The following is a 10,868-nucleotide window of genomic DNA, read 5'->3' as shown; positions in this document are numbered from 1 at the left end:
TCCAGATAATCTTCATCTGATTCTTCTTTAGTGATTCCAGTTTGAGCATCGTTTCCAGTTTGAGCATCATTTTCAGTTTGAGCATCATCTACTGCCTCGTAATCGTCTTCTTTACATAGAATATTGAGAAATTCGTCTTTGCATCGGGAAGCTTGTTTCTTTTTGAAGTACGCATCCAGCTCCACATCTATTGTATCAAAATCATGGATGTCATCCATGATTTCAACTGCACGGGGGTAAAAAAAACCCTAGTTTACTGAGGGGGAGGGAGAAAGTGAAATGAGAGGTAAGTTGTATTGTGTATGTATGTGTGTAAATGAGATTGATAAACCCACGTAAGCAACTCCTTGCCACATAAGCCAATTTAACCGATTAAATGAGGATTGCCGGTAATATAGGGCCAAAACGTTCGATTTACCCGGTTTCCTGGGTTTTTTTGTTCAAAAAAATATGTTGGGACAAAAGTGTAACTTTTCCCACAAATTTGGGACTTTTTTGAAGATTTCCCTAAACTTAAATACAAGTAAAGTAATCCAAATTACCCTCTATTAGTTTTCTTCTATTTGTTTTCTCATAGACAAAGCCATGTTTATAATGAGAGAATTTCGTATATATCATTATTAAGCTTTAAAATATCATATTTGTCCAACCTAAAATCTAAATACCATATTTATCATTCTTAAATTTTAAAATATCGTATTTACCCAAATTTATTTTTATTTATTTTTAAAACATTTTAGAATTTTTTTTATATTCTAAAATCATTATAACTTATTAATAAACAGTTTGACCATATTACCCTTCACTATTATGCAGTTCATCGTCGTCTACTAGATGTTCATAAATCTATGAAAGGATAAAAAGCAAACTTATCAAATACAATAAATTATACATGCGACAAGATAAAGAAGAAATACTTCAAATGCAATCCTTTGCTCTGCAACATTCAATAATATTGCCTAGCTCTTCCATAGTAAAGGGAAATTTCCATTGTACAATTTTTAGGATTAAAAAGCTAACCTTTTATTATGGTATAGAATTTGAAATATAGAAATACACATCTATTCCATAGTAAAGCTTTTATATTTAAAGCAAAAGCATCCAAAAGCTTCACATATGACGTTTCTACGACGTGGGTCAAAGGCTACATACACCCGCGATTCATCCCATTAAAGAAACTTAATTAGTTTAAAACTATAAAAAATTGCCACTAAATGTGTGAGATACTTATAGGACTCCTCCATCCATTAAAAATACTTGTTCCAGTTTTAGGGTTTAAAACATTGTATGCTAATAAAAGACTTTGACATAGGTATTGTTGTTTTCTACTCACAGAAAAACGAAGAACAACAATAATCACTCTTTTTTCAACTAAATTTCAATCAATACTACTAAATCAATGGAATAATCTAGAGCAATTTTTGTGTGGAAAATGATGAAAAATTAAGATGAATTGGTATACCTCGTTTAAAAAATTGAATGGCAGTCGGAGATGTGGAAGAATTAGAAATAAGGACTTTGAGTTGAATTCGAAGGGAGAATGGTCGATTTATAATAGGGCTAATATGGTCATTTTATTTATTTATATATTTAAAAAGATTCTAAAACGTAAATAACAAATTTAAAATATAAAAAAGCTATTTAAAAAATAGAATAGTATAAATATGATATTTTAAAAGCTTACGCAAATATAAATATGATATTTAGAAATTATGTTGGACAAATATAATATTTTGATATTTATAAAGAGTATATACAAAATTCTTCTAAACTTTAAACCGTATTTAATTTAAATAAAAAAATAAAGGCAAAACCATTTGTCCATGTGGTTTGTAAGAGTTAGCCCACTGAGGACAACTATGAAAGCGGAGTTGGTTATTTGCCCCATATAAAAAAGACCTTTGATATTTTATTTTTGACTTTTTATATATACCTAATAATTTTTTTTAACAGAGGAGGTTTAACCATAACAATTAAGAGAAACTGATAGTGATGATAATAAGAAACGCAGTCCAACATAAGCTATGTTTATAGATACCATCCTAACCTTGCAACAAATGAATGTCTAGAAATAAATAACAACTTGCCAAAAATATAGTCAGTACACAAGAGTTGGTCCCTATCAAAAATGTCTTGTCTACAAATGCATGTCTTTTACATACACAAGAAATCAAAGAGTTCCCTATCTCACCATGTTCTAACTTTCTAGATTTGAAAAAGCTACGAGTCAACTACGAGTCAAAGTCCCGATCCCAAACACAGTACAACATGTTTTGTTCTGTACTAGCCTTGACAATCAATAACAGATGTCCTCGACAATTTTTTCACTATATTCTCATAAACCTCTTCCGACAAATGCCCTTTCCGCTCAAGTAATCCAATCATTTCCTTAGCTTCATCGGCATTCCCATTCCGATCCAAGAACTCAAGAATCGAAGTTAAAGTAGCCGTATCCACACTCCATCCCTTATAACTCCCCAAAATCGATTTCCTCATCGCCTCAACCGCCTTTTCCATTCCACCATTTTTAACATAACCCATTGCCATCCGAGACCACGTGGAAGCATTCGGCTCATGTCCCCCCTTCACAAGCCTCTCCACCACCCCCTCCGCCTTTTCAAGCAACCCCTTCTTACAATAAACCGTAATAACAAGATTCGGGATTTGATAATCAAAGTACACACATCCCTTTTCCCACTCTTCATACAGCTTCGCCACGTCATCAGCACAATCCAACTTGGCAAGCGAACTCATCATACAAAGATACCCGTGATTATAAAACTTCCCCATATTTTTATAAACCTTCCATACGCGATAAACATCGGATTTTCGTCCGGCGGAAGCGTATAGAGTGAGTAGAATTTCATAAGCTATCTTTTTTTGACTTGGTCTTATTAAATACTCGGATTTCTTTAATAAAACAACCGCCTTTTCGATATTTTCTTGATCACCGGTTTTCAAGTAACCGTTTGCCACCGTTGTATACGCGTGCCATTCCATTTGGATCTCGGGGTCCGCTTCCATTTTTAGTAAAAGTTTTTCCATTTTTGGTATTTCTGAGGTTTTCGCGTACGCGTTTAATCGAATAGCGTACGTGAATTTATCGATAGGTATACCTTTTTGTTCCATTTCGTCCATTAAAAGGTCGAGTTTTTCGTATTGTAACATAGTGGAATACAATCCCATCATGACATTGTAGGTTAACGACTTTGAATAACCTAAATCCCGCATTATTTGAAAGGTGGATTCGGCTTTTTCCAATGATTTTGCTTCCTTATAGCAATTGAGAAGGGCGCCATAAACTTGCCAAACACGTAAATTATTTGGGATTTTATTGAAGTAGTCCTCGGCTTGCTTTAGACCGTAAACTTTTGATATTAAATCGAGCTCGACTGAAATACTTTTATGTGAAACATCGAGGTACGGTTTGTCGTTCATCCATTGGCAAATCTGTAAGAAGAATTACAGGAAACGACTTAATGGAAAAAGTCAGGGCAATTAAGATCAAATGATGGATTGCTTGTAATATCAAGATTGGTTTCTCCAATGATGTTTTTTATTATACTTAGAAAACTCTATCTAATTATAGCATAGCACTTCTAATTTTTTCTACTTATTTTCACTCCTAGGCCCTAAGTTGCTGCCTACAAACTGCATATAAACTATAGCCATGGTCTTAATCTGATTTGGAGGTTATTGATCAGTCTACTACTTTAGGTTTAAGGCCTTGAAAAATGGTCCACTACCAATTGATAGAGTAAGAACTGTGAACTTGTTACAAATCCTAGCTTGTGTAACAACTAACAAATGCCAAATGAAATGAATTGCAAGAATCAACCCTTCTAGACTAGCAAACAACAGTGTCAAAATTAACAGACATTACCCACCAAATTAATTTCCTAAAAAGCCAAATGAATTCCACAAAGAGGATCAAACCAAGCAAATACTTATAATGTCATGTTCACTGGTTCGAGAGATGAATATAACCTGGAGAGCGTGCTTGTAGCGGCTGAATTTCCGAAGCTGCTTAATAATCCGATGGAGATCTTCTTGGTCGATGGGTCTTCCTTCTACTACCCATTGGTCTAGAACCGGGACAATTGAAGGTTCTCGAAAACCGACGAGTCTGTGGTACAAAGTGGTAGCGGTAGCAGTTGAAGATGTACTGTTTACGTGATTAGGGGTTAGGGTTTGTGTGGAGTAACGCAAAACCCTAGACGAAGCGCAACAAAATTCATTCCATGAGGCTAAAGGAGGCGTGCGCAGTTTCTTCATTATCATCCTCATGACGGAGGAGCCACCGGAGCGTATTGTAGTTCAGACTTCAGATGCTTTTAGCCTTTACAGCACCGTATCTCGGCGAATTTTCGCGGCGGAACACCGCAAAGATGTGAATGTAGTTCGTATTTTCAAAATGGATGTCATTTCAAAATATTTGCTGCAAAAATAACATAAAATGGCAATTTTTTTTTCAAGGTTTAAACATCAAAATTTCATTTCTCTTAAATAAACCATATGCAATTTTTAGCAAAAGTAAAACTAGGGGTGTCAATTGTTGGCACGACACAACAAAAATATACGAAACGAAACGAAATTGGGACGAAACTGAAATTCGAATTCATGTTCGTGTCGTGTTCGTGTTAAGTGTAAAAAACACGATGTCGTGTCATTTCGTGTTCGTGTTTAAAATTTGACACGATTAGGATTTATTTGTCGTGTTTTTTGTGTTATGTATGATTAAATATTAATTAAATAAATTAATTTTTTTATTATGTTATCTTTGTCGTGTCGTGTTTGTCGTTTTTTAATCGGTTCGTTTTCGTGTTAGTTAAAAAAAACACGACACGACATAACCTTGTCGTGTCGTGTCGTGTCAGACAAAAACACGACACGATGACCAGATTTGCCACCCCTAAGTAAAACCATGACCATTCTTACCTGATAGAGTTGGTCACACATGTAATCTTTGATGATATGGATTTTAATTACCGAGCTGACTTTTATTTTTATTTTATTTTCTTATCTAAAATCCATACACAAAGAAGTCGATGTCTTCCTTGTTTTGAAGTGTATTCCGAATTTCCAATCAATAGGGTGTGGTTTTGAAGCGTATTCCGATCAACCGGGTGTGGTTTACTGGCCTTTTCCATTCGATAATGATGAGGGTTTATGAGCTTCTTCCAAATCATGGCAAATGTTTCATACAATTGATCAATTGTGTACTCGAGTAATTTTCCAGTCGGTCTTTTGTATCTAATAAGTTGTATCAACTTAATCAAACCCAATATACCTATAAAATTCAAGATCATGGACATCTTTGAAAAAAAGATCGACCTATGCAGAAATTTTATGGATGTACGGATTAAACAATTGAAATGTTGTATGATTTAGTTTTATAATTATGTAAGTTAAATGGTCTATGTGTATAAGCAATTACAATTTTTTTTTTCAAGTGAATTGATCCTCCATTAGGAAATGTATATTACAAAAGAGACTTTTTTATGAAATGCATGAGTTGAGGAATAAGAAGCTTATGTCAAAGGAATTGGTGAAAATGAAACCAATAATGGCGTTTTTGCATATGTTTAATATTAGTAGTGTTGGTCATGATTTTTCTTTGTTCTGCCTTTAAGTAAAAAACTCCAACAACCTTAAGTTTGAGAAAACATACCTAATGACTACGGTTCTCCCAAATCGGCCATTTGCACATTTGTAACCACCTAACTATAATTTATTCATGTATATTTGTAAAAACACAATAACCGATTTAATCCTGTCAAAAATTTGCATAATTTTGTCACAAATTTGGGAGAATGATGGTCACAAATGTGCAAATGACCTATAATTGTGAATCACATATATGGTATTATGGTGTATTTAGTGAATGAACACATAACAAAATTTCAACTTTCTAGATACAATATGTCATGTTATGAAAAAATCAAAATAAGAGAAGACACAACATTACACAACATAACAAGAAAAAACAAATTCGGCCAAGCGACCTCTCATCTCGAACTATTTGCCTTCTTGCTCGTCGTGTACTAAGTCCAGCTAAACCATACGAATCTCCATACCCAAACAAAAAATCTCTCGAATTCCCAAAAATCCCATCGTACACCATTTCCCCAAACATTCCAGATATTGGGCTTGTTGGTAAAGTTACATTAGGTGCTTCTTGTTGAAAGCCATGAAAATTATGTTGCTGACATGGCATGACATGGACCCCACAACTAGGCATAGAGGGCCTATGCGGGATCTGGACAATTTTTTCTTGAGAATTAGGTTTTGCGGTCGAGGTAGAGACGTATAATGGAATTAGGGTTTTTTCAGATATTTCAGTTTTACATATGGGGCATAGTGGATTTGCTTTGTGTGAAAGATCAATCCATTTGTAGATACATGGCCAACAATAGAGATGTCCACAAAGTGTGACCACCGGATCATGAACCGTGTCTAAACAAATATTACAATCGAAATTATCTGACCGTTCATTTTCTGATTTATCAATGGAGTTAGATGAGTGATTCCATTTCTCAAGAGAGAATTCGTCATTGTTTTTGTTAATGTTGTTTTGAAGCACGGTTTCGTGGAGATACGATGCCATGTATATAAAGTTATGTTGAGCGGTTGAGGTGCCTGAAATAAATATAAAGATAACTTAGATTTATAATTTCTATCATTTTATACAATGTAGGGTTAAAAGATCAAATGTAACTTGATGTGTTTTCCGCAAGAAAAACTATTTGAACTTCTAAAATATAACATAGGAAAAAGTATCCGATAAAAAGTAGGGTTTAAAGATCAAATTTTATCTCGGATTCTGAAGCATCAGAAAACAACTTTTGCTTTGTATACATGATAGAAACTTGCATAAAGGGGGAACTCATGCTTGGCCCACATATTTTATATCCCACTATTGTGGTCAAATTTCTATCAAGTTGATAATGAGTTTGTCTTATTACTTTTAGTTGTTTAATTAAAGAAGTGTTCAAACAGACAAGGATTTGATCTTGAAGAAATAATTGGTTTAGGAGGATCATCAAAGGTAAACAACAAACAAATGGTGATTATATATTACATGATTACATAAATTTAAATAAATCCAAAAGCACTCTTTAAAATTGGTGAGAAAATCTTCAAAGCGGTGAAGAAGAGAAACTCGAGATAAAAACATTAACAGACAACATCTCCTTTGTTTCTTCAGTGGATCGAAGTAAAAAAAAATCTGAAACAAAATACTAAAACAGAAATAATACAAGTATTTATACATACTTTTCTAAGAATGTCCAAGACTACAAGTGATTATTGTGACTCGGAAAATAGGAGTCAAAAACAGAAATGCAGCAGCGATATATATTTCAACTTCATTTCAATTCCAATCTCTAATATATATAACATGCCTATCTATTTGAATTGCTATGAAATGAATCCAATACGTACCGAAAACTGGAGATTTGAGGGTCGTCTTTTAGATTGTAAACCTCTGAGAGATTCGAAGTGGCCGAGTGAAGCGGTGGAACGGCAGCTCCGTCGGAAGAGAGAGATGGAGATAGAGAGAAGACTTTGGTTAATTAGTTATATATATAGACTTAGACAATGAACACTATGTACGCGTATTTTAATAAGTATGTTATTTTATCCCCAAAAAATTAAATGAAAACTGAAAAAATTAAGTCCACCAAAAACAGTATTTTATTTATTACATTATTTAAAAATCAATTCAACTGTAACTCTATTATTTGATTTATATAATCAATCAATCAATCAAATACTTTTATAAACGATATGTTTTAGTTATTTTAATATGACAAAATTGCAAAAATGGTCCCTGTGGTTAGGGGTGCAAACGAGCCGAGCCGAGCCCGAGTCTGACCAGGTTCGGCTCGGGCTCATTTAAGTTATATGAGACTCGAGCTCGAGCTCGACTCGATTCGATCTTTCTTTTACTGAGCTTGGCTCGAGCTCGTAAAGAGTTATACAAGCTCGGCTCGAGCTCAGACTCGACTCGTTTTTATCTGGCGTGCCTAAATAAGCTTAAGCTCGACTCGAGCTCGTTTACTAATACCCTAAATTCATAATTCCCCTAATATGTTTTTATTTTAATATATATAAATAATAATAAATAATATTATATAAAGGCTCGTTTAGGCTCGCGAGCCTAATCGAGCATTGTGACATAGGCTTGAGCTCGAGCTCGTTTAAAATCGGTTTCGAGTCGAGCTTTTAACGATCCGATCTCGAGTAGCTCGCGAGTAGCTTGACTCGTTTGCACCCTTACCTGTGGTATGCAAAATTTTGGGGTTTTAGTCGAAACAATGACTTTTTTTGTTTCGTAGTCATTTTGGAGTGGTTTGTATGTGAAAATGGTCCCTCCGAAAACTGAAATGACTATAATACCCTTGGGGTATTTATTTTTCATTTTTCTTTCATTATTCTTAAAATTTAATATTTATTTATTTATTTTAACAATTAAAAAAATAAAAAAGGGCCCACCTCTCTCTCTCTCTCTCTCTCTCTCTCTCTCTCTCTCTCTCTCTCTCTAAAACCAGGTCCTGCCTTGAACACGAATGATCGGGGATGGACACGAACGAAACTAGTCAAAAAATCGAGGGCACCGGTGGGGGTCAAACAGATCGCGGCGAGGGGAGAAGGAGTTCGTCGAGACCGACGATTCCTCCTTGGCCTTATTGATTTCATCGTTGGCAGCCACATATCGAGGAAGGTGAAGTAATTGCAGTCGATGACAGTTTTGGTGTGGCTGGTAAATACCGAGGAGGGGAAAGGAGTCGATATCTATCGAGCTTTCCTTGGTCCTCTCATCTGTTCGCTGGCAACAATAAACCGGGAGAAACAAAACAACTGAAACTTTCGACATTTAGGGGTGTTTTGTAGCTCCAATCGACTAAAAAGAAGGAAGAAGGGGTAGGTTTTTGTTGGTGAACTGTGAATGAGAAAGGGAGGTGGAGGCGGTGGTCATCATTTGTGGTGGTGAGGGAGGCTGCTCTAGCGGCTTCCCTTGGTTTCCTTTGTGCTGATCCAGTAGCGCACAAGCATAAGAAAATCCGCAGAAGTAGCTGGGGGTGTTTGTGGTGGTGAGGGAGGCTGCTCCAGCTCTCTCTCTCTCTCTCTCTCTCTCTCTCTCTCTCTTCGTCATCACATATTCTTCATCTGTACACATTTCATATATATAAACACTAAAAATTTAGAAAACGCACACATAATGGACTTTCAACTTAAAGGCATACATATATCACCCAGATACTTCTGTGATTCCGATTCCAAAACCTTACATAATTTACCCTGTTTTGATTTCCCCCAAATCCATATAGACCCATCGATTCCGACAGTTGCAGAAACAACACCATATTCAAATAGAGCAACTTCTAGGGTTCTAATGGATTCAGATCTTCATAATCAACGGCAACAACAACATCAACATTAATTGCAACAGCAAGGGCAGGGGCAACAAACTATGAACTCTGGTTTGATACGATACAGATCAACACCAAGTTCGTATTTCTCAAATTTGATAAACAGTGACATGTATGAAGACGAAGATGCTGACCCATTCTTCAACCCTCGGGCATAATACCCCGAAACGGAACACATTTTATCGAGATTCATCTCCGGGGATGGTGATAATTCAAGCTCTCATCAGAATATAGGTCAAATTCGGGGAAACGACCCCCCCCCCCCCCCCCCCCCCCCCCCCAATTTATGGATCCTATAAAGCAAGAACGAGCGAGATCCATGGATCATTTTGGAACTGATGATGGCAGTGTACCAGATTTATCAAAGGGGTTTGAAAATCGAATGGCTTTCTCATCAGTTTCACATTCATCTTTGATACCATTGTCTCTTATCCATGAAAACGAAGGCAAAACCATGGGAATGAGTGGTGCTTGTGTACACAACAATGGAGGTTTTGGTCAAGCTCATCCAATAGCTACTGGCTATGGCTTCCCTGGTAGTTCTTACAGAGCTTGGAGAAAGCGATCAAAGACACATCCTTCTAGGAGAAAGAGAGAGAGAGAGAGAGAGGTGGGCCCTTTTTTATTTTTTTAATATTAATTCAAACTATGGTTAGTTCGTTAATATCCCAATGTCTAATTAACATTAATAATAATTAAATATTTTTATTAAGCTCTACAATATGTTTGACATGTGAATTTTAGATTTTTTTTTAAGTTTAAACTTAAAGTTTAGTTTTTGAAAAATAAGATTTCATTAGGAAAAAACTTTGTTTCCGCAACAGAGATAGTTCGATTATTAATCAAATCAATTTGAAAACATAAATCTTTTATATAGATATAGTAGTTAACGGACAACAAATTGCATCGTTATTATTTCGGAAGTCTAGACTTAAGAAACATTTTTTTTATTGTATTATTGATAATTCCTTTTGTTGGTTTGTGTTTAGAAGCTCTAAGGACGGGATGCATCATGTAGATTGGAAGCAAAACCCAATAATGCCTTAAGTTGTACTTTTGGTTAGCTTCTAGCTAGTCTTTTTTTATTATTATTTTTTTTAAATATTACTATTGTTAAAAAAAAAGTTAGTTTTAGATGGAAAAGTTTTGATTTGCTTGGGATAAATGAATTTATAAATAAACCAATTTGAGTTGTTTTTATTAAAAAAAGAACGGTAATTGATAATATAATCTCTTACTAGTTGTATCACCTCAAATTTTGAATATGTAACGATACGCAATGTTTTGAAAAAAAAAAGTCGATAAGAGTTGAATTAGAACATAAGAAGACTATATATATATATAGTTAAAATAAAAACTATAAATAGTATGAAAATATAAAAACACTATTTTTATATTATTATTCTGCAATAAATTATGTATCCATAACTTTAT

At 34.8% G+C, this 10,868-nt stretch overlaps 2 protein-coding genes across 2 annotated transcripts; both read right to left on the bottom strand.

Moving 5' to 3' along the window:
* Positions 1–2,062: 2,062 nt before the first annotated feature.
* On the bottom strand, positions 2,063–4,446 carry LOC111899843 (pentatricopeptide repeat-containing protein At2g20710, mitochondrial). Its single transcript, XM_023895718.3, has 2 exons — positions 3,988–4,446; positions 2,063–3,450 (listed from the first exon to the last, which is right to left on the bottom strand). Exons 1-2 carry the CDS (start codon positions 4,285–4,287, stop codon positions 2,284–2,286), a joined length of 1,467 nt encoding a protein of 488 aa, XP_023751486.1. The 5' UTR covers positions 4,288–4,446; the 3' UTR covers positions 2,063–2,283.
* Positions 4,447–5,850: 1,404 nt separating this feature from the next.
* LOC111899852 (E3 ubiquitin-protein ligase RMA1H1) lies at positions 5,851–7,599 on the bottom strand. The gene is made up of 2 exons (XM_023895729.3): positions 7,444–7,599; positions 5,851–6,639 (listed from the first exon to the last, which is right to left on the bottom strand). Exon 2 carries the CDS (start codon positions 6,605–6,607, stop codon positions 5,942–5,944), a length of 666 nt encoding a protein of 221 aa, XP_023751497.1. The 5' UTR covers positions 6,608–6,639; positions 7,444–7,599; the 3' UTR covers positions 5,851–5,941.
* Positions 7,600–10,868: the final 3,269 nt, after the last annotated feature.

This window comes from Lactuca sativa, chromosome 4 (assembly GCF_002870075.4).
Source record: "Lactuca sativa cultivar Salinas chromosome 4, Lsat_Salinas_v11, whole genome shotgun sequence".
Taxonomy (NCBI): Eukaryota; Viridiplantae; Streptophyta; class Magnoliopsida; order Asterales; family Asteraceae; genus Lactuca; species Lactuca sativa.
The sequence above is the reverse complement of the archived record's forward strand: the minus strand, read 5'-3'. Positions and strand labels throughout refer to the sequence as shown.